Source organism: Emys orbicularis, chromosome 6 (assembly GCF_028017835.1).
Source record: "Emys orbicularis isolate rEmyOrb1 chromosome 6, rEmyOrb1.hap1, whole genome shotgun sequence".
Lineage (NCBI taxonomy): Eukaryota > Metazoa > Chordata > Testudines > Emydidae > Emys > Emys orbicularis.
In genome coordinates this window covers 71,143,784-71,168,360 of record NC_088688.1, presented here as the reverse complement: position 1 = coordinate 71,168,360, position 24,577 = coordinate 71,143,784, and the positions used below count along the sequence as shown (strand labels likewise).

The 24,577-nt window shown below is 46.1% G+C and overlaps 1 protein-coding gene across 1 annotated transcript in view; it reads right to left on the bottom strand.

Annotated features, from left to right (window-relative positions):
• The window catches only part of DCP2 (decapping mRNA 2), a 31,193-nt gene extending 18,094 nt beyond the window's left edge, over window positions 1–13,099 (bottom strand). The window contains exons 1-4 of the mRNA XM_065406317.1: window positions 12,947–13,099; window positions 7,390–7,541; window positions 5,804–5,931; window positions 5,304–5,402 (exon numbers count right to left, since the gene is read on the bottom strand). Of these exons, the coding sequence (XP_065262389.1) occupies window positions 5,304–5,402; window positions 5,804–5,931; window positions 7,390–7,541; window positions 12,947–12,999 (432 nt within the window). The 5' untranslated portion in view covers window positions 13,000–13,099. The remainder of the gene's footprint in view (window positions 1–5,303; window positions 5,403–5,803; window positions 5,932–7,389; window positions 7,542–12,946) is intronic.
• Window positions 13,100–24,577: the final 11,478 nt, after the last annotated feature.

Genomic DNA, 24,577 nt, shown 5'->3' with positions numbered 1-24,577 from the left:
TGCCACAATGTCTTGTCAAATATTGTATAGCAGTGCACAATCTTGTCACCTGGTGGTAGTAGCTTTTAAAATACAGAAGTACAAAATGAATTCATTTACAACAGCCTTCTTTAGTATATACTCCTGGTAGAATTCTGCGCCAAAAAAAAATAAAATTCTGCATATAGTATTTTTAAATTCTGCATATTTTATTTGTCAAAACAACAATATAATCACGCCAGTTTCAATTATTTTGGCAATTTATTTCAAAATACCTGTCAGCAAGTATATCTAACAATACAGACAACAAAAAAAGATTCAGGCTATGTTTTTTGACAAATAGATTCCTTACTAGGCATATTTATACAAAACTGAGTAATAATTCATTTACACTACAATACAGAAACATATTTCCCACACCCCGCAGCAGCAGTGCAAAGGCTTGGGGGAATCAGAGGTAATGGAGGAGCTAAGGGACAGGGAATTAATTGCTGGGAAGGAGCCTGGGAGTGAACCTGAAGGGTTGCTGGGTGTGGGTGGGAGAAGTATGGAACAGGTGTTTGTTTGGTGGTGGTGGTGGGGGGGGTTGGAGGGGAGTTGGAGAGCCTACCCCATACAGATCCTGGCTGACCCCTAGCCTCTCCCATTCAGTCAGGCACATCTGACACCCCTGTCCCTGCATGTCCCTGTATTCCCCCTCCTATTCAGCCAATGGCTCAACCCTGTCACCCCACTAGCTCCTCTGCCCCCACCTGTCTGTCCCCCCAGCACTACCCCTCCTGAACCGCAGTCTATGTGACACCACCACCACCCCCAGCAGCCCAGGTGTTCCGCTCTGTCTGTGCGCCCTCACTTGGCCCCGAGGGCAGTGCACTGTGCAGCCACTGGCCCCTCCGACCCTGAGCTCACTGTCCTCTCTTCTGGTGCCACAGCAGCCCTGCAAGGGGGGGGGGGGGGGAAGAACATGATAGGTGTAACTGCAGTACCTCCCCAGCAGAATCTGTTTTCTGCAGGGGATGGATGACAAAAATCTGCAGGGGACATGCATTCTGCATGTGTGCAGAATTCCCACAGGAGTAAACACCTTTAGGGTACATCTACATGACAGATACTACACCAGCTTAGTGATGCTGGCCTAACTCTGTAGTGTAAATGCAGCCTATGCCTAGAGAAGGGATTTTCCATTGGTGTAAAAGCACCACCTTCCTGAAAAGTAGCTACATTGACAGAAGCATTTTCCCATCAACATAGCGACGTCTACACTAGGGATTAGGTAGGTCTAGATACATCAGTCAGGAGTGTTGTTTTTCATACCCTGACAGATGTAGTTATTAAAAGTTCAGTTGACAAAGCTACAGCATGGTCTATGCTTATTAGCTGACTTGACCCTGTCTTAATTTTGTAAGTTAGAACTCATTTTAAATTTTTCTTGCATGGGAATGGACTTAAAATAGTATAACATATGTCCCATCTTCATATTTTTGGCACTGTAACCAGTACCTGAGTTGTGTAATTTATAGTTCAAAGAAAACAACCAAGTTACAGATTTTGCACCATTTTTATGGCACCTGTTATAGTGTAGCTGCGGGTCTTGCAGCTTATCTAAATTTGTTTTCTGTATCTCATACTTGATTTACAACATTAATGTACATTTTTATGATGCTCAAAGTGATTCTCCTTATCCATCTTTATATCTATGAGCATAATTGTCTTTTATCCTCTCCCTGTACATTATTTTAGATTAGAGTCTGTCTAGATGACATTACAGTGGACCCCTAGGTCTACTATAGTTAAGGTCAAGACCAGCTTTCTGTTTAAAACTCAACTCTTTCAAGTACTGTAAAATCTGTTATTTGGATTGCCATGAAATTTGGTGTGCCTCATGGGAGCGTTGGCTAGGGCTAATGATCCAAATTTGGGATTTTTTGACCAAGGAGTTCCTGAGAGAGAGTTACCCCCCCAAAACAGCTTTTTCTCAAGGATGACACATTCTACTAGCATATTTTTTGCCCAGACCTGGAGCTCAAACTATGGCTCTGATCCTGGAACAAGAGTCTCACTCACTTGAGGGTTACTCCTCATGAGCGTATGGCACCATCTAGCCCTTCAGGGGAACAAAATTCAGAATCATACTTGCCAAAGAATTTGCTTCTTCAGTTAGGCGTGTGCCTAGTGCTCTTCAAATAAATGGATTATACTGGGCATGTGCAGACAGAGGACAAGAGAATTTGTAGGTGGATAGTTTCCACTGCAGCTGCATAAGCAGTAAGTCTTTCATTTTAAATCCACCCACCTAGTGTCATCTCAAGTCCCATGTGAGGCAGAAATATGAAGAAGTCAGAAGGCATACTGCTAAAACCTGTATGTCGGTGGGGGGGTTAGAAATCTAATCAAAATATTGTTGGACAAAAATGAGACATGCAAATGGTTGCTGAGATGGGACTGGGGGTGGGGGAATAGGGGAAAGGGGTTGGGAGGGACTCAGGTGAAGTAGGGCAAGGACATTCGGAAAGGAAACATGAGATGAGTTGCAGGGGAACTGAGGGAGAACAGGGGCAGTGGTTCCTGTCAGCCCCCTCCTGCGTGCATGCACTGGCACCTTGTGGGCCTCTGAGCACTTCTCACTGGTCCCTCATGTGAGCTGGGATATATGGGGATCTTGCCCTTCTGGGGGTGTCTGAAGCTGGAGGGGGCCTCTGCCCCTTTATTGCAGTCTGTTCCCCGCATTCCTTCTCACGAGCCAGGTTTGGGGGATCCCCACCCTCTAGGGGTGTTTGTGCCCATCTCCCTACCCTCTGCATGTGAGGTGGGATTCGAGGGGCTTATCCGTCGGGGGGATCTGAGCCCTTCTTCCTGCTCCCCATAAAATCCCTGGGAATCCCCCCCATAAGCATCCAGGGAAGCTCTGCCCCTCTGCATGTGAAGCTGAGAACAGTCATACTGGGAGCATGCACCAAGCACCAGCTACCGACACTGGGGTGAGAAGTTAAGACTGGGCATGCTTGATAAAACTCACAGGCTGCTCAATACAGGGGAAGGAAGATGGGAACACCCACTGACATGAATGGTCCACTTTACATCTCTCAGAGATTCCTGTGCTTTCACGGTTATCCTGTGCTGGGGATCTGCATGCAGCAAAGCAGTTAATATAACAGAGGAGTGCCAGCTATGCTAAAGCTGAGATTGACACAACTTTTCTTTATTTAGAAATTAAGCTCTTCAGAGACTGCGTATTTTAAATATTGGTGACGTACCTATTGCTATATGAATAATGCTCTACACTCAAGCACCATGTGCAAGTCGGACAATCCCTTGACATAGTCTGATCTTATTTTCCTCCTTATATGAAGCTTCAGGTATCCTCTAAAATAGCCTAAGTAAGATGGTAGACACATTCCAGATATTAGAAATGAAAAGCCTATGATTCACCCATTCTTTCAACAGGTATACCGAGAAAAGCTATGAATCCTTAGATACTCATTTAATCCAGACAGGAAACCTCTAATGCTTTTAGTTTTTACAACCTTCCTTTGGTAATCTAATTCCATCTCCCAATAACTCCTTGAGTGCAGCATGAGACTTTATTAGCCCTATCTTTACATAACTACAAATATTATTAGTCATAAAATTAATATAACCTCTTTTTACATGCAGCTGCATTATGTTCCTAGCTTTCCTCAACAGTAAATTCCATAGTGACTGTAAACCCAAAAAACCTCTATCTGAAGTATTGTCTTAACCTTTTCCTGCCATTTACTTACAGTACCCCCTTGTTCCAGTATTACAGAACAACTTAAGTGGCAGCAGTGAAGTTGGAAGTTTATTAATATAGTGTCTTAGCCACAGGCCACTGTGCATAGTACAATAAATACAAGTTTTAAATGGACAGAACTCCAAAACAAATACAAATTTTAAAAACACAAATTGAAAACACAAGAGTAACCATTCTCTAAAGTCTGTTTCAGCTTTAAAATCAGCACACCTAAAACAATACATGAAAATGAGATAAAATATTAAGAGTACATTATTTCATTTGAGTCAAAACAGGATGGATAATCAATTTTTAAAAAAATTAAAAAAATCAGATTTTCAATTTCAGTTAAATACTGGGTTTTATTTAAATAAACCTATTTAAAATAAAATTTGACATGATGACAACCTATGTTAAGGTCTAAACTTACTATAATCTATTAAAATAATTTAAATTAAATGCAAAAAATATTAATCAGTACATATTTGCTGCCAAGTTTTAACGAAAGTCAATCTCCTGAACTGGTGGAAGTCATTGGCTAAGCATCTGGAACCAGAGTTTGTTAAAGCCCTAAACCCGCTTTTTACAGCAGTAGCCTCTTCTGACGGTGAAAAGAAAATATTTTCTTCATTTCGGTTTATTCAACAAGTTCAGTTCAATGATTAGTTCACTGAAAGTTAAGAAACCAACTGGGGGTTGAAATAGCACAAAAGCTTGTTTTCCTCTTCTAATCTATGAATAAAAAACTATTTAAGAGTTCTAAATCTTGAAGGACGTGGTGACCAAAAACAATCAGTTCAATTAATTAAATAGAGATCATACTTTAATAGATCAATTATAAATGCAAAACATTTTGATAAACTTTTTTTCCTTACGTATCCAGCACTTAAAGGTAGTTTTATTTAATACAAACAAAAATGTTGTTTGTGTGTACTAAACTGAATTTGAATGTCCATCCAAATAGAGCTTGACAAAAATCACAAAAAAAAAAAAAAAAAATCTAGTAATTAAGAAATGCATCTTTCATCATTTTCTAAAATAAAAAAATTTCAAAATTAAGAATCTGAAAAAGGTAAAGTAAGCTAATTGCTTACTTGTAAAGAAATGTGTATACATATGTGTATCCTGGTTAGCAAAAAGATACATTAAATTTAATGTAAAGGCTATGCTTACTTGCTTTAATGGTTACCAACTAATTAAAATCAGCCTCTCTTTAGGAACATAATAAAAAGTATAAATGCAAAACAATCAAAATTGATTATTTAAGTCAATGTTTCCTACTTTGCTGATTTAAATCAATCCATCATGGGTCAAACGTGGCCTCTCTTTCACATACGTTTTTCTTATTTAGGGGACCAAATGCTACAGCAGTAGATGCCAACAAGAATACATAATTTAATAGGAGCTTTCTGTAGAAAAACACCACCAGACTGCTAGAATTTCTTTTTGGTGTGCATGAAAATCCTACTCTCAATATGGGTGAAGGGAACGTGTGTTAAACTACTTTGTCTTAAAGAAAAAGGATTTAAATGTCTGGGTAAGGAATTTTTAAACATTCATCAATGGAACTCACCTCTCTAGCTGCACAGTCATGTGGAGCCTCTTCTTTATTTACTTTCCCTTTTGGAAATCCCCAGCCAGACTTTGCTAAATATCCTTGAACCAGCAGTACCTGCAGAAACCAAGCAATGCAGTAGTGAAATACCCATTAATCTCATAGATTTGACTTAATTCCCAAAGTGATACTTTTGGTTGGAGGAAGAGACCTTTTGCCTGGCATTAGCATATGTTCATTAGCATTACAGCTTACCAGATTTAGCAATAATTACAAACTTTAGTATAGGGTTATATTAAAAAATATATAAAAATAAAGTTTGGTGTAAAGACAAGGAAAATGTGCAGCTGCCTTTGGTACAATGGTAATAAAGATACACTCAGCAAACCAGCGATGTACAGAAACTCAATACAAATGTGAAAAGATAATGTTTATGATTGTTAAAAAGCTAGTTAACATCCTTTCGGCCCAGCCCTCACCATCTTGTATAAATGTTCACAGATTAGTTTTACACTTACATTTTCAAGTGTCTCATCAAGAATAATTGCACCATAGGTTGGTACTCCCATTTTATACTCCTTCCACTCATCCAAAACCCTTTGCACATCTTCACCTTGAGGCAGTAAAAAAGGGCAATGGCTAAACAGTATAGAAACATGTCAAGGAAACTAACTGCACACCTAGACCCACCCAAGACCAATGTTTACAAGTACTGCTTTCTATACGGAATAGGGTTTTATGTTCTAGATGTGTTTATTTGGAACCAGAAATTAAGGTAGAACGAATAATCCAATACTGAGTTATATTCTGCAGATTCAGGGAGCAAACAGTGATTTACCAACTCCAATACAAGCCATTTATACAATGGTTAGAGATTAAAGTTAGAGATGCCTTCCTTTGTTCAAAGTACCCCAATAGTGGGATTTTTTTTTTTTTTTTTTTTAACGGAGCCAAGTTCTTACCATGAGAAAATTTTTAAAACGGCAGAAGTAAGATTAAAGACACATACCCTATTCTGATAAGCTATTTTTGTAAACCAAATATTCTGATTGTTTTAGTGAAGCATGAGTCCTCAAATGGGAGCTGGAGCAAAGATACTTAAGCATTATAAAAGCTGGAATACTGCATGCTATATTGGTTCCCACAGTTGATAGCCAAACTATCATAAAAACCATACTTAAGAAGTTATGAATAAGGCTAAGATTTTGTCATGGATATTTTTAGTAAAAGTCAGGGAGAGGTCATGGGCAATAAAGAAAAATTCATGGAAGCCCGTAACTTGTCCCTGACTTTTACTAAAAATATCCATGATAAAATGGGAAGGGACTGGGCAGCTGCAGGGTAGCTGGGAGCCTCAGCTTGGGGGCCTGCTGCCTCAGCTCCTAGCCACAAGGACTGAAGTCACGGATTCCATGACTTCCACAACCTCAGTGACAAAACCGTACCTTATGATCTAATCACATTTAAAATAATGTTGCTTAAGCCAGGTGTTCAGGTTTAAGACCCTTCATGAACATGATTAAAACCCACCATAAAAAAAGATGTAAATAATTTGAATTACTATATAAACACATCCTGAAAAAGCCACACTGCAAATGGCACAACCCCTCACAGTTACACACCATCCCCAGCCACGTGAAAGCCAGATAATTCTGCTAGAAGTAGTATAAATTAACTCCCATTTCAGTTTCTCCATGGAAATCCATGAAGTTAGGGGAGGGAATATGTCACAGAGAGAACATTATATTAAGACCCTCCTGGCCCTGACCATGCTGAATACAGAAGGAAGTCTTGACTGTTAACTCTGTTACAGGATGAAGTCATAAAAGGCCTCAAAGCAGACAATAAGCTGTTGAATTCTCAGGGCTCTTGGGAAGCTGGGGAAAAGATATTGAGTGTTTGTTTGTTTTTTAATGCTGTAATATTATGGCAGCTATGAACATTAAAAGACTTTCTAATGAAGCCAGTTTTATGTCACTCAAACAAACAAAGGGACTGTTGTGCAAGCAGTTACTCAGGAAAACAAGATTTCACTACTATACTTCAGTATACATTTTATCCACAAGCATTGAAAAAACAGTAATTGTATCAATAAAAAGGATATCAGCTTTAGCAAAGTCTCTTATCCCACACTGAGGTAATCCTGGTGTGTTCTGCATGTAGAAATCCAAGTAAAACCAATGGGCAAGTTCAATCTGAAAACACACTCTGATTGCATTGTCTCTTTCCTCACTTGGAATGTGCAAAATAAATCGACTGCCGGAGGGAAAGAAAAAAAAGGGGGGAGGGGGAGAGAAAAGAGCTAGATTAACAGAATTTGCAGATATAAGTTTTCAAAATGATATCAAACACTGAAAATGCATTACAGCATGGAGTTTCAAACTATAATGTACGGACCCCAGTTGCAGTAGTAGTCTGCACAATTAAAGGTTTTGAAATTCACGAAGCGGGGGCTTTTAGTATTGGGAGGGAAAGCAGATGATGAGATGCTCTCTCTTACAAAGTTGCGTTCAGAATGAACAATGGAGAACCCCTGGGTCACAACAAAAAAACTAGAAACAAATCAATCTAAAATAAAATGTGGGGACAAGGGTAGGGACAGCCCATCCAAGCAACTGGTACACATTAAAAAAAATGAATTTTAAACTCTCAGTAAAGATGTTTAATAAACTCAGATTAGGTGTGCTAAAATACACTCATCGTGGACACTGTCAGGTTAAAGATATACCAAAAATGTTTCCTCACCTGGTATTAACACCATTATGAGTTATTAAAAATACTGTAACAAAATCTAATCTATTTTCCCCCCAATTTATCTTCACTTTTAATGCACAGTTTTCTCACTTTGAAGCTAGCAGTGGACAGGTTAAATAGAACTGGTTGGTTTCCCTGTACATTGTCACCTTCTCATGCACTAACACAGGGGTCAGCAACCTGCAGCACATGTGCCAAAGGCGGCATGCGAGACGATTTTTACTGGCACACTGCTACCAGCCGGGGTTCTGGCCGCCGGCCCAGCTCAGCCCGCTGCCTGAGAGGGTGAACGGAACCCTAGGTTGGCAGAGGGTTGAGCGGGGCCGGTGGCCGGGACCCAGGCAGGCAGGAGCCGGCGGACGGAACCCCAGACCAGCAGTGGGCTGAGCAGGGTGGCGGAAAGAACCCCAGACCAGCAGCGGCTCACCCGCTGCCGATCTGGGGTTCCGCCGGCTCCTGCCAGCCGGGGTCCCGGCCGCCAGCCCCGCTTAGCCCACTGCCAGCCGGGGGTTCCGTTCACCACTGTTTTAAACCCAACTTTTGAGATTTGCCAGATAAGCCCCATAGGTGGACATGGGATGCTGATGCGACAGCTAAGAGTCAGGAAGATTGTTAATTTTTATAAGTTTTAATTATACTGAATAATCCCATATAAAAAAGTAAATTTTGCCAGGCCTGCTGCATGATGGTTCTCTTCTACTGAAATAACTGTATGCTTTAACAGACAACATTTTCAAGATTTATTATTATTCTAAGCACAGGATGTAGCATTCTGGCAAGTTAGAGAAAAATGTATTTTTCTATTTAATAAGTTTGTTTACTTTGTGAATTTCACTGTTTGATGGTACATGCCTTTTCCAATGACAGCAACATAAACATGAACATCAAATTCAAGAAGTAACACACAGGAGAGCATCCAGAGAGAAATGGAGAAAGGACCAGAGCACGGTCTGCTCTCAGGCCCAACCATAAGAACACCAACAGGAAAACAGAAATCCCACCCCACCCCCCACCCCTTTTTTATTTTTAAGTTAATGTAGAACATACCCATGCACATAGTATCCAATAAATCAGCAACACAACTCAACGTTAAGGTAAACTGCAATTTTTAAAAAGAGCAGGAATTATCTGCCAGTTACTGCAGTGGAGAAGCCATACAACTTCCCCGCAATGTTTGCTGGGTATACGCTTGTAATTTATTACTGTTACAACATCAAGTTGATGAGCCTTTACATAAACCAGACTGACAATTTTGCTTAACAGTGGCATTATCCTTTTAAACAATTTCAACTTCGCAGTTCATTGGAACAAAAAGGAAAAGGCTGGGGAAAGCAAAGGAAAAAATTATAAAAACCGAAAAGAAACTTTAGGATATCTGATCTATAGCCATCAATGAAGAAATGGGTTTCAACCATGTTCACCACAGACAGAATACACTGTTAGAGACTACGATTAATATTAAAATAACAGCTGTGACATGATATGGAAGATCTTATTTTAGAACTTACATTACCATTTGCACAGAGATCAGATTCCTTGAATGATGTAGTCTTTGGTCCTTTGTTCTAGCATTATCTGTCCTCATCTGGATTGAATTTAACTCTAGTGTTATGTTGCATATAGTTACACTCTGATCACATAATAACCTATGCAATAAATTTCGTATTAAGATAATGGATGAAGTGATTTTTAAAAATGCCTTCTTCAGACTGTACAGATTCAAGCACACTGCTAGTGGTAAAAGTATTATAAAATACTGGAGTGCCACAAATGCACAATGCTTTGCAAAAAAGTGAACGTATTTCCTGTCTCACAGAGCTGATGAAAAGTGCTTAGGTACTATGGTGATGAAACTTCAGACAGATAAGAAGATCTGGAGTTGCCTGAAGAGGTAGGTTTTAATGAAGAATGCTTAGCAGAAAAGGACAGGGAGAGTATTTCTGATGTAGACATGGATGTTCTAGAAGGCACAAAGAAAGTGGTGGGGAAAGAAAATGAATGCATTAGTACTACAAGTGAACTGGGGGGGACTGGAGGACACGAGAAACAGTGAAATTAAAGAACAAAAGCGTAGATTGGAATGAGATACAATAAATCTGAATTTGGTCCAACAGAAAATTAAAAGCTAGAAAAGAATTTAAGTTAGGGCACTTTAGAAGTGGCATTTTGGACAAACTGGATTTGTCCAAAGAGAAGTGACAGGCAAGGAGGCTACAGTTTAAAAAAAAAAAAAAAAGAGAGAGAGACGAGATAACTAGGGTTTGAACAGAGAACACAGTGAGAAAAACAGCAGATTTATGAGTAAGGCTACATATTAGTCACGGGTATTTTTATTAGAAGTCATGGACAGGTCACGGGCAGTAAACAAAAATTCATGGCCCATGGCCTGTCTATGACTTGTACTATACCCCTGACTAAATCTTGGGAGTGACATGGGTGCTGGGGAGGCTGGGGTTGGCAGGACTGGCAGGCTCCCTACCGGGCTTCCCGGAACCATCGACATGCCCCGCCCTAAGCTCCTAGCTCCGCACGCTGCCAGCTCCGCAGCTCTGCGTGGGCAATGCCTGCAGGCAGAGGCAGCGCGCAGAGCTAGGAGCTGAGAGGGAGGGACATATTGCCACTTACGGGGAGCCCCCCAAGGCAAGCACCGCCCAGAGCCCTCACCCCCTCCTGCGCCCCAACCTCCAGCCCTCAGCCCCCTCCCGCCCCCAAAGTCCTCCCGCTGCTGGGGGGGTGGGGGGGGGCACAGTGGTCCAAGACTGCCCCAGCAGCAGCTGGTGCGACTAGCCCAGGGGCTGCCTGAGCTGCTCGGGCAGCCCCAGCCCTAGCCGCACTGGCCACTGCATAAGTCACGGAGGTCATGGAAATTCATGGAATCCGTGACTTCTGTGACAAACTCGCAGCCTTACTTATGAGACATTAGGGAGAAAAAGCAACAGGATTTCAGAGATTGGCTCTTTTCTCCCTTCCCCGTATCCCTGAAGATTGCACCAAAGTTGCAAACCTGGAAAAAAGGAAAGCAGGGGAGTTATAAATGCTGAAAGAGGACACAGTTTCAAGATTAAACAAATTCAGCTTTGTTAGAACTGAATGCTGGACACCTAAGTGGAGATATCAGAGAGGCAGCTAGAAATGCAAGACTGGTCAGAGGCAGATTTAAGGTATGTCTACATTGCCCACGTTACAAATGAGGGGTGGTAGCTTTATCGCTGGGATAAAGCACTGTCTATACTGGCGCTTTTCAACACTAAAACTTTTGTTGCTCGGGGGGGGGGTGTTTTTTCACACCCCTGAACTACTAAAGTTTTAGCACTGAAAGTGGCAGTGGCACATTTTAAGAGGTTCAGTGAGCAATGTATGTTTATGAACATTGAAAGGGAAAGTTGATGGCAGAACATGAGGAAGAAAAAAAGAGGATCTCGGATAGACAATGTGGTATTCTGGATGCCTCAACACAATTATACATCCACAAAAAGATTAGCGGAGCATCATACAGAATGGGCTACCAGTTGCAAACCTCCAACAATGGAGATGACTCTGAATAATAAAGAAACTACTTAAAGGTAAACCACCTGAAAATACAACACACAAACAATCCTGCTGGCCTGCCTAGAGAAAGCGATTATAAATTTCCAAGCTACTTAACTCACAAAAGTTCAACTGCAAAATGTATGATAACTTGTAAAGTCACAAAAGATTTAACAAAACAAAGAACAAACCTCAATTCTCACCAGGAATTCTGTATACTCATTAAAGATTTTCTCAAAATCAAAATTTCTCAAAAGAACTGCAATCAGATCTTTCAACTCCCTCATCACAGGCCAGGTCACATAACATACTGCAGTCCCAAACTTACCCCCCCACACACACACCTCCAGTGCAGGAGCACTAAAGAACATGAACCCCAACTATTCCAAGCTCTCTACTGACCCAAGTTTTAGGTATTTTAGCTTAAAGCCACTCACACAGGGACCTAGCCTTACAGCAAAGGTGAAATGGACGGCAGTTATCCTTCTTAGGATGTCACGGTAAGAGTAATTTCTAACGGTCCTTACTAATAACGACACCATAGCTTAATTAGCAAATTTACTTTACCCCACTTGTACTTTTTATTAACTTGCTATTGACTATCGCAATGGGCATCACTGGAATAGCCGAGCAAATCTGGTTTCTGGTTTTCCACGCAGTTTCACTTTCAACTATTCAATCATTAGCGTAGCGGTGTAATATTGGGCTCCAAACACAAAGCTAGAGGGCGGTGGGGGAGAGGGCTCGGCTCAATGCGCCCCGCGGCCAGGAGGAGGGGGGCGGCGGCGGGGGGGGCAGGGGCCCGGCTCAAAACGCCCCGCGGCCGGGAGAGGGGGGCAGGGGCCGGCTCAAAACGCCCCGCGGCCGGGAGAGGGGGGCAGGGGCCGGCTCAAAACGCCCCGCGGCCGGGAGAGGGGGGGTAGGGGCAGGGACCGGCTCAAAACGCCCCGCGGCCGGGAGAGGGGGGGTAGGGGCAGGGGCAGGGACCGGCTCAAGGCGCCCCGCGGCCGGGAGAGGGGGGGTAGGGGCAGGGGCAGGGACCGGCTCAAGGCGCCCCGCGGCCGGGGAGGGGGGGGGGGTTGGGGCCCGGCTCAAGGCGCCCCGCGGCCGGGGGGGGGGGGGGGGGTTGGGGCCCGGCTCAAGGCGCCCCGCGGCCGGGGGGGGGGCGGGGCAGAGGCCCGGCTCAAGGCGCCCCGCGGCCGGGGGGGGGGCGGGGCAGGGGCCCGGCTCAAGGCGGCCGGGGGGGGGGCGGGGCCCGGCTCAAGGTACCCCGCGGCCGGGGGGGAGGGGGGCGGGGCCGGCTCAAGGTGCCCCGCGGCCGGGGGGGGAGCAGGGGCCCGGCTCAAGCCGTGGGGGCGGGGGGGCAGGATCTCCGCTACCTGCACAGATCGTCCAGGACGCTGCTGGGAATCTCGACCCGTTTGGTCTCCATGGGGAAGCGCGGCTCATCCCGACGCGACAGGGCCCGGAGGAACAGTGGAGGGGGGCGGGGAGGCCTCACACAGCACGAACCCAGCGACCGAGCAAGGGGCGGGGCCAATCGCTTCTGTCCCGCTGGGGTTGGGCGCAGGCTCTGTCGTAGGACAGACAACCTGCTCCACCAACCACCAGTGCTCGCCCGTGAGCGACGCGGGACCGTTCAAACGTCACCTTATTGTCAAGCCAATCATCGGGAGAGTTAGTGGGGGGACTTGACCAATCGCCGGTGAGACACGGTAGACGGACACTGTAGTAGGTTCTCTAAGCATGCGCACTTTCTGTTTTAAACTCCTCGGCGTGAGGGGGTTTGTGTGCCTCCTGTTTCCCGCGGGGAGGGGACGAGCCGCCTGCTCCGTTCCCGACCCACTCCTGCCGCTTTTCCTCACAGCGCTCAGCCCCGCGCAACGCGGAAGGTCGCTGCGTTCCCCCTCCGTCCAATCCAGGGGGCTGAGCCTCCCTCAACACAGCGCTCCGCTAGCAGCCTGGAGGGGCGGTCAGAGCAGGGCTCAGCTGAGAGGTCACCTGCAAGCACCGGCGGGGGGGGGCTGCAGAGAGTATTTTAACATGTCTCGCCTGTACCGCACTGTGCCTCCTCACACCGCCTCCTGCCCTTACTTGACTCCATCGCCCCCCCCAACTGTACTTAGCTAGAACTAAAAGACCCAAAAGAAATAAAACTCCCATAAAATACTGCACCAAGGCCCCATCACCCTGCAGTGACACACCACTGAGACACGGAGAGCAGCGAGCAACAAGGCAGTGCAGCATGGGGGATTTATTCCTTACTGCACCTGTAGTGTCCTCTCTCATCAAGTATTTCCTTAAAGGAGAGGGCTGGGGTCCTGCACCTGACCCACTAGCTAAGCACATTGTCATACTAGAATATCCCCACTAGGAATTCTTTGTCGCTTGTGTCACAGTTGAGAGCTTTATGAACACCAGAACCTGCTTAACTATTATGCTCCCTTAAAACCTCTCAGTGTTTGCTATATACTGAAACTGAAAGCCAACACACTTAACTTAGGCCCCATCAACACTGGAAAGCTTCTGCACAGTAAAGCAGCTTTGAGCACTGTAACTCCTGAGGTGTACACACGGCCAAGCCACTTAGTGTCCAGAAACTGCGCGGATGCAGCGCTCTAAAATAACCCACCCCAATGAGAGGCGTACAGCTTTCTACGCCGGGACTACAGCGCCACAGTGCCTATATAGACACCGTGGTGATTACAGCGCTGCGATTGGCCTCTGGGAGATGTCCCACAATGCCTGTTCTCACTGCTCTGGCCATCAGTTTGAACTCTACTGCCCTGCCCTCAGGTGACCAACCATCAGCCCCTCGCCATACATTCCTTTACAAATTTGAAAGACCCCTTCCTGTTTGCTCGGTGATGAGCGCAGTGGTCTCAGTGCATCTTTCCAGGTGGCCAGCCTGCTCCCCACACCAGGCGATCCCCTGCTTGGAGGAATGCCGAGCTGCTGGACCTCATCAGTATTTGGGGAGAGGAGGCCGTGCAGTCACAGCTGTGCTCCAGCTGTCAGAATTATGATACCTAGGGACAGATTTCTAGATGCATGATAGAAAAGGGCCATGACCGGGACACATTGCAGTGCAGGGTCAAAGTGAAGGAGCTGCGGAATGCCTACCACAAGGCGCGGGCGGCAAACCGCCGCTCCGGTGCTGCACCCACGAGCTGCCGGTTCTACAAAGAGCTGGACGCGATACTCGGTGGTGACCCCACCTCCACTACGAAGGACCCTGTGGATACTCCATTGGCTTCCATGCCAGTCGAGAATGGACCAAGCCAGGAGGAGGCAATCTTGGATGAAGGGGGGAGGGGGGACCCAGAGGCAGAGGATGACTCGGAGGCCAGAGATGCATGCAGTCAGGAGCTTTTTTCTACCCCGGAGGAGCCTAGCCAGTCACAGCAGTCGGATCTTGGCGAAGCACAAATAGGAGAGGAGGCCCCTGGTATGTGGATCTGATTTGGGGAATTGCTGAAGTGAGTTGTTGGAGGCAGGAGGGTTGCAGAAAGCAGGCTTGTCTCCCACCTCATGCCTAGTTTGAGCAGTGGAAGAGGCTGTTGATACACTCCCTCACTTCACAGGAATCTCCCTCAGAGATCTCCAGGAAACTCTTGTGCAGATACTGGGCAATCCACTCCCACAGGTTTCTCAGCAGTGCTGCTTTGTTTCTTGCCCCATTAACAGTAACTTTCCCGCACCACTGTGCCATTACGGGTGGAAGGGGGAGGACCATTGCTGCATGCAGGCTAGCCGCAGAGGGGCCAGGGCGAAAGGCGCAGGCTTGGAGAAGACCCTCTCTTGATTCCCTGCTCACCCTCAGCAGCGAGATATCTTCCATAATGATCACCTCCTGTGGAAAGGGTGGGGACAGGAATGATTATCAGGCCCACTCTACAGTGCTGGCTCTCCCCAAGTGCCCAAGAGCCACGTGCACAGTGTACAGCAGGGTTTGGGAACTGTGATTTACCCTGCCCCTGCGACTACTCACCATTTTTGGGTCTTGTGGCTTATGTATGCTTGCCTGGGGTCAGCCAGTTAGTGACAGGTGTGAGAGTACTGGCTGTGTTTTAAAGAACTGAAACAGTGTTGTCTGTGTTGCAAACAATACTGCTTTGTAAAATGTTGCATTTAAACTTCACAGAGATGACCTTGGGAGCACAGCCTCACTCTTTGTTATCGGTGGCAGAATGGTTGCGAAGAATTAGGAAGCATCCAAGAAGAACCAAGGAGGACTTTATGTATGAGGTTATGATGCACTCCGCCGCCGAGAAAAAAGAATTGAAGGAGTGGCGGGACAGCAAGAAGAGGGACCGAAAGGAGAATGCGGCACACCAGAAAGAAGCCACAGAGTGGCTCTTAACAGTTATGGAGCACCAAGCAGACACCCTCCAGGCAATACTAGCTCTTGAAAAGGAGCAGCTCTGCGCCCACCCTCCCCTGCAGCCGCTGTCGCAAAACTCTTTCCCATGCACCACACACACACACACACACACTCTCTCTCTCATCAACCTCCTGGCTACACTCTCTACCCGCAGCATTCCACTCCTCCCTCCTTACTGTCCAGCAGTGTGGACTCCCACTACCCTCAACACCCATCCCTCTGCAGTTTGGCCCTGCTGAAGTACAGCACCCACTGCATCATACTCCAAAGGAGAAGGTTGGGTATGATCCCTGGACATACAGAAATCTGTAGCAGTCCCAGGACCCCTCCTCCTCTTGAGACCTTCCCTTCCCTCCATCTCCGTCCCTGCTGATGATTTTTTTCATTTGACTCTCTCCTCTGGTTGTTGTCTTTCAATAAAAGAATTGTGTTTATTTGAAAGCAATCTTTATTCTATTAAGTAAAAGCAAAAAGAGCACTGCAAAACAACATACAATTATGTTAAGGCCCCTTCTTGCATCATGTGCCCCAATCACCTCCTAGCATTACAAGCACTGCAATCCAGAGCATAGCAACAAATATTAGTGGCTTTCAGCTTCAGATTGCTGCCTCAAAGCATCCCTGATCCTTATGGCCCCACGCTGTGCCCCTCTAATAGCCCTGGTCTCTGGCTGTTCAGACTCAGCCTCCAGGAGCTAAGTAAGTGAAGCCCTGAGTGAAGCTTTTGCCCTTCCCTTCACAAATATTATGGAGCATACAGCACGCGGCTATAAGCATAGGAATATTGTCATCAGCCATGTCCAGCTTCCCATACAGGCATCGCCAGCGGACTTTTTAAAACGGCCAAATGCACACTCCACAATCGTTCTGCACTTGCTCAGCCTGTTGTTGAACCACTCCTTGCTGCTGTCAAGTTGCCCCGTGTATGGCTTCATTTGCCACGGCATTAAGGGGTAGGCGGGGTCTCCCAGGATCACAGTAGGCATTTCAACTTCCCCTATGGTGATCTTCTGGTCCGGGAAGAAAGTCCCTGCTTGCAGCTTCTTGAACAGGCCAGTGTTCTCAAAGATGCATGCATCATGCACCTTTCTGGACCAGCCTGCATTAATGTCTGTGAAACATCCATGGTGATCCACAAGTGCCTGGAGAACCATTGAGAAATACCCCTTGCGATTAACGTACTCGGTGGCTAGGTGGTCTGGTGCCAGAATTGGAATGTGCATGCCATCTATCGCCCCTCCGCAGTTAGGGAAGCACATTTGTGCAAAGCCATCCACAATGTCACGCACGTTGCCCAGAGTCACGGTCTTTTGGAGCAGGATGCGATTAATGGCCCTGCACACTTCCATCAACACAAGTCCAACGGTCAACTTTCCCACTCCGATCGGTAGCAGTCTGGAGTAGCCAGCTTCCACAGTGCAATCGCTAAGCACTTCTCCAGTGACAGGGCAGCTCTCATTCTTGCGTCCTTGCGCTGCAGGGCTGGGGCGAGCTCATCACACAGTCCCATGAATGTGGCTTTCCTCATCCGAAAGTTCTGCAGCCACTGCTCATCATCCCAGATATGCATCACGCTGTGATCCCACCACTCGGTGCTTGTTTCCCTGAGCCCAAAAGCGGTGTTCCACTATGGTCAGCACCTCTGTGAATGCCACAAGCAATTTTGTGTCATAGCTAGTATGCGTGGCGAGATCAATGTCGCACACCTCTTGCCTTTGTAGTTTAAGGAATAACTCCACTGCCACTCGTGACGTGTTGGTCAGTGCGAGCAGCATTCTGGTCAACAGCTCGAGATCCATTCCTGCAGCCAGAAAGAAAGAGGCAGGGCAGGGCGCACAGTACACAAACCATTGCAAGATGGCGCCAAATGTGGACGGAAGGGATTGCTGGGATGCGAAGCAATGCATCATGGGGCATTGGGACAGGACCCAGGATGCCTCGCGATCCCTTCCGCCTTCTCACAAGTCTTAGCGGCAAAAGAGAAAAAGGTGCTCTGTGGGACAGCTGCCCAGAGTGCACCGCTCCGAATAGCGCCGCAAGTGTGAACACGCTATTGCACAGGCAGCTGTCAGTGTGAACATACAACAGCAGTTTTCCTTTGGCACTCTCTGAGCAGCGCTGTAACTGCCAGTGCTGTAACTCTGCAAGTGTAGGTGTGCCCTTACTTGGGAGCTCGGCTAAGGTGTTTTCTTCTGATTTTGGGACAGCAGTTCTTTCACACCTTACTATTTGTACAAAGTCTTGTGTGTACCTTTCTGGTGGGTTTGATGTTGGAGCAAGTGCAAGTCTTTGTGATGGCAGCACTTGGTTCTCCTGGGGGTGTGGGGTTTTGACAGTGTTTACTTCTTCCATGACTCCCAGTTGCAGTAATGACAGGGCTGCAGGCACCAATGTTGTCATGCATCTTGGCATCCAGCATTCCACCAGGCTGATATTAACGCTTGCTGTGAAAGTGTTTCTCCCTTCAAGATGGCTTGCCGTATATTTTCTTTGCTTTTTGCGTCTCTCTTTAATAAGGCTTAGCCATTTTAACAGCCCATTTAATTTGGTTATTTGACTTGCTGTGGCATGTGATGGGATATGACAATCTGTTGCCAGCTGAGTTGCAAACTCCCTGCAAGTAAACTGGGGTCCGTTGTTAAACGACACACAGTTTGGGATACCATGCCTGCCAAAATGCTTCCTTGTTTCATCTGTGATGGTCACTGCAGTAGTGTCTGACAAGTCGTCTAGTTCCTAGGTGTCTGAATACAGTAGTAGTCTACAATAATGAGGTAGTTTGTGTGGTTTGTAGAGTAAAGGACCATTTGCTCCATGGTCCGTTGGGAATGCTGTGTATTTTCAGTCTTTTTTTACTACTTTGCCTGTATTTCCCCAAGGTCTTGGAAATCCTTGGTCATGTTTGGCCAGTATAGGTTATCTCTTGCTTTCCAGATAAACACTTCTACTCCAGAATGCCTGAGAAGTATTCTTGAGAGAATTTCTGTTCAATGATCTGGGAATGATGAATCGACTGCCTTTGCATATGATGCTATTTTATATGCTCAGATTGTCTCAATAGTTCCAGTATACTTGATAGGCAGGTGGGGCTTCTCCCCTGAAGTCTGGCCTTCATGACAGAACGAGAGACCTAGCACTTGTAACTCTTTGTCTTGTATGGTTTGCTCACAGATTCTTTCCAGCCCCTGCCTTGAAACTGTCACATAACTGGCTTGGTTGATGCTTTCTATGTCTGCATTTTCTGTATTTCTACCAGATTGAGGATCTCATTCAGTTTCATGCTGCAGGGGCAGGACTGCTCTGAAGTTAGCTATGTACCTCTGTCTTTCTTTAAATTGTAGCATTGCAGTTTCAGAAGCATGTGCTGATGGCATTTTGGGGCCACTAGCAGTAGCTTTAAAAACACAGAGAGAGAGAGAAAAGGAGCGTGCATGCACACGCATGCACCAAGACAGTGTAGCTTTCAGGTTTTATTTCTTCTTCCCTATAGAAAGTGCTTTCTCATTAAGCATTTCCTGAAAGTAAAGTTCTCTCCTACTGTATCACAAGTAACAGCCCCAAATGGCTGCTGGAATACCACTGTAAACTGTAGTGTCTGGCATTGTTTATTTACAATTTTGTATAGCAGTATAAGTATTTGCTAGTCTCACAGATATACTACAGTAACATGCACACCTGGCACTTTATCAACCACCCCTAAGGAAAAATGAAATCTTAACTAATCTCTCTCCCCATATAAATTGTAACTATACACTCCAAGCTGCACAACAGTTTGAATCAGGGAGACTTTAAAAATCTTAAATGAAGGAAATGGCAAATACACCAACCTTATTAGGGCATCACAAAAGGTTATGGTCTGCCATTTAGGAGGCTGTGCAGGGTGTATGATTGGGTCTGTAGCACACTCTAAAAAGGAGCAAGCATGCTGTTCTGTTGCTCTACAGCACAAAATCATGACTAGTTTTATAAAATCATGATTGGTGTGGAGAAAGTAAATAAGGAAATGTTATTTACTCTCTCATATAACACAAGAATTAGCAACCACCAAATGAAATTAATAGGCAGAAGGTTTAAAAACAAAAGTATTTTTTTCACACAACACACAGTCAACCTGTGGAACTCTTTGACAGAGGATGTTGTGAAGGCCAAGACTATAACAGGGTTCAAAAAAGAACTAGATAAATTCATGGAAGATAGGCCCATCAGTGGCTATTAGCCACGATGGGCAGGGATGGTGTCCCTAGCCTCTGCTTACCAGAAGCTGGGAATGGGTGACAGGGAATGGATCACTTGAGGATTACCTGTTCTTTTCATTCCCTCTGGGGCACCTGGCATTGGTCACTGTTGGAAGACAGGATACTGGGCTAGATGGATCTTTGGTCTGATCCAGTATGGCCATTCTTATGTTCTTATCCCTCTAGTCCAGGTGTGGGCAAACTTTTTGGCCCTCAGGGTGCAGGGGGGGGGGTCAGGGCAGGGGGTTGGGGGCTCAGGGCAGGGGGGTGGGATGCAGGAGAGGTGTGGGGTGCAGCAGGGGGCTCAGGGCAGAGGAGTGGGGTGCAGGGCTCAGTTCCTTGAGCAGCTCCGGGGTGGCAGCAGTGCGCAGTGGGGCTAAGTCAGGCTCCCTGCCTGCCCTGGCCCCGCACCGCTCCCAGAAGCAGCTGGCACCACGTCCCTATGGCCCCTGGGGGGGAGGGGGGCAAAGGGCTCCGCACGCTGTCCTCGCCTGTGGGTACCTCCCCCGAAGCTCCCATTGGCCGCGGTTCCCTGTTCCTGGCCAATGGAAGTGTTGAGAGTCTCTGGGTTAGGCTAAAAGGGGTAAAAAACAAGGGTGATGTCATGCTAGGAGTCTACTACAGGCCACCTAACCAGGTGGAAGAGGTGGATGAGGCTTTTTTTAAACAACTAACAAAATCATGCAAAGCCCAAGATTTGGTGGTGATGGGGGACTTCAACTATCCAGATATATGTTGGGAAAATAACACAGCAGGGCACAGACTATCCAACAAATTCTTGGACTGCATTGCAACTTTTTTTTTCAGAAGGTTGAAAAAGCTACTAGGGGGGAAGCTGTTCGAGAGGTCATCGAGTCCAGTCCCCTGCCCGCATGGCAGGACCAAATACTGTCTAGACCATCCCTGATAGACATTTATCTAACCTACTCTTAAATATCTCCAGAGATGGAGATTGCACAACCTCCCTAGGCAATTTATTCCAGTGTTTAACCACCCTGACAGTTAGGAACTTTTTCCTAATGTCCAACCTAGACCTCCCTTGCTCCAGTTTAAGCCCATTGCTTCTTGCTCTATCCTTAGAGGCTAAGGTGAACAAGTTTTCTCCCTCCTCCTTATGACACCCTTTTAGATACCTGAAAACTGCTATCATGTCCACTCTCAGTCTTCTCTTTTCCAAACTAAACAAACCCAATTCTTTCAGCCTTCCTTCATAGGTCATGTTCTCAAGACCTTTAATCATTCTTGTTGCTCTTCTCTGGACCCTTTCCAATTTCTCCACATCTTTCTTGAAATGCGGTGCCCAGAACTGGACACAATACTCCAGCTGAGGCCTAACCAGAGCAGAGTAGAGCGGAAGAATGACTTCTCGTGTCTTGCTCACAACACACCTGTTAATACATCCCAGAATCATGTTTGCTTTTTTTGCAACAGCATCACACTGTTGACTCATATTTAGCTTGTGGTCCACTATAACCCCTAGATCCCTTTCTGCCGTACTCCTTCCTAGACAGTCTCTTCCCATTCTGTATGTGTGAAACTGATTTTTTCTTCCTAAGTGGAGCACTTTGCATTTTTCTTTGTTAAACTTCATTCTGTTTAACTCAGACCATTTCTCCAATTTGTCCAGATCATTTTGAATTATGACCCTGTCCTCCAAAGCAGTTGCAATCCCTCCCAGTTTGGTATCATCTGCAAACTTAATAAGCGCACTTTCTATGCCAATATCTAAGTCGTTGATGAAGATATTGAACAGAGCCGGTCCCAAAACAGACCCCTGCGGAACCCCACTTGTTATGCCTTTCCAGCAGGATTGGGAACCATTAATAACAACTCTCTGAGTACAGTTATCCAGCCAGTTATGCACCCACCTTATAGTAGCCCCATCTAAATTGTATTTGCCTAGTTTATCGATAAGAATATCATGCAAGACCGTATCAAATGCCTTACTAAAGTCTAGGTATACCACATCCACAGCTTCTCCCTTATCCACAAGACTCGTTATCCTATCGAAGAAAGCTATCAGATTGGTTTGACATGATTTGTTCTTTACAAATCCATGCTGGCTGTTCCCTACCACCTTCCAAGTGTTTGCAGATGATTTCCTTAATTACTTGCTCCATTATCTTCCCTGGCACAGAAGTTAAACTAACTGGTCTGTAGTTTCCTGGGTTGTTTTTATTTCCCTTTTTATAGATGGGCACTATATTTGCCCTTCTACAGTCTTCTGGAATCTCTCCCGTCTCCCATGATTTTCCAAAGATAATAGCTAGAGGCTCAGATACTTCCTCTATTAGCTCCTTGAGTATTCTAGGATGCATTTCATCAGGCCCTGGTGACTTGCAGGCATCTAACTTTTCTAAGTGATTTTTAACTTGTTATTTTTTTATTTTATCTGCTAAACCTACCCCCTTCCCATTAGCATTCACTATGTTAGGCATTCCTTCAGACTTCTCGGTGAAGACCGAAACAAAGAAGTCATTAAGCATCTCTGCCATTTCCAAGTTTCCTGTTACTGTTTCTCCCTCTTCACTAAGCAGTGGGCCTACCCTGTCTTTGGTCTTCCTCTTGCTTCTAATGTATTGATAAAAAGTCTTCTTGTTTCCCTTTATTCCCGTAGCTAGTTTGAGCTCATTTTGTGCCTTTGCCTTTCTAATCTTGCCCCTGCATTCCTGTGTTGTTTGCCTATATTCATCCTTTGTAATCTGTCCTAGTTTCCATTTTTTATATGACTCCTTTTTATTTTTTAGATCATGCAAGATCTCGTGGTTAAGCCAAGGTGGTCTTTTGCCACATTTTCTATCTTTCCTAACCAGCGGAATAGCTTGCTTTTGGGCCCTTAATAGTGTCCCTTTGAAAAACTGCCAACTCTCCTCAGTTGTTTTTCCCCTCAGTCTTGATTCCCATGGGACCTTATCTATCAGCTCTCTGAGCTTACCAAAATCTACCTTCCTGAAATCCATTGTCTCTATTTTGCTGTTCTCCCTTCTACCCTTCCTTAGAATTGCAAACTCTATGATTTCATGATCACTTTCACCCAAGCTGCCTTCTACTTTCAAATTCTCAACGAGTTCCTCCCGATTTGTTAAAATCAAGTCTAGAACAGCTTCCCCCCTAGTAGCTTTTTCAACCTTCTGAAAAAAAAAGTTGTCCGCGGGGGGGGGGGGGGGGGGGGGCGGAGCCGCGGGGGGGGGCGGCGAGCTCTGCTCCCCCCCGGCGGGGGCTCCGCTCTCCCCCCGGCGGCCGGGGGGAGGGCGCCGGAGGGGAGGGCGGCCGGAGCCCTGGGAGGAGGGCGGCGAGCCCCGGCGGGGGCTCGGCTCTCCCCCCAGCGGCCAGAGCGCCGGGGGCAGGGCGGCGAGAGGGCGGCGAGCCCCGGCTGGGGCTCGGCTCTCCCCCCGGCGGCCAGAGCGCAGGGCGGCGAGCCCCGGCAGCCGGGGGGAGGGCGCGGGGGGGAGGGCGGCCAGAGCGCCGGGGGGAGGGTGGCGAGCCCGGCTGTGGCCCCGCTCTCCCCGGCGGCCCGAGCGCCGCGCCGCCCCCCTCCAGGTGCCGCCCCAAGCACCAGCTTGGTTGCCTGGTGCCTGGAGCCGGCCCTGGCCAGATCCAAAGCCCTGATGGGCCGGATCCAGCCCACGGGCTGTAGGTTGCCCACCCCTGCTCTAGCCCATTGTGAGGAATTCTGGCTTGCCTGCTAGGAATCCACTAGTACAAAATACACCTAGCTCTTGGATCTACCTCTGTTCTGCCTCTCTGGACCACCCATAGAAATGGTTTTTCCAAGGTGAATTCTGATACATCATTTGCGATCTTTAAATAGAGAATATAAAACCTCTAATAATTCATTTGTTATTTCATTTTCTTTGCCATAAATATTTTGAAGCTTAAGTTCTGTGTTGGTCTGATGGTGCTGCAGATTCAATAAATGTTTAACCCTTGCTTAAATAATAGTGAGAATGGAAATATGTATATATTAAATGTAGCCTGGAAAACAAAATTGTGTAAATGCCAAAAGACCTAAATTCACACAAAACAATTTCTTTTATAACTACAGCCACCAGAGGGCATCCACTGCTCTTTTTTACTATTTACATGACACTGCAAACAAGGGTCATGCTTCAGCTGACTTCAACAACAGCAGGAGGGACCAGTAATTGCAATTCCCTCGCATTTAGAGTAAAAGCCTATAACTCACAGCCTGCTTCTCAGAATTCCTTTTTTGACATTCCCATGAACCCTGGCTCTTCTGTCTGCGACTCTGCTTTGGTTAGGTACACACACTCACATATAGCTTAGCCTATTCCTCACTAATGTTTGCCTGATCTACCTCAGAGTCCCCACATGTCCAAAGCTCATCTGAATATCTCTGAAGAGTTCTGGCTCTACAAGCTTGTGTACAT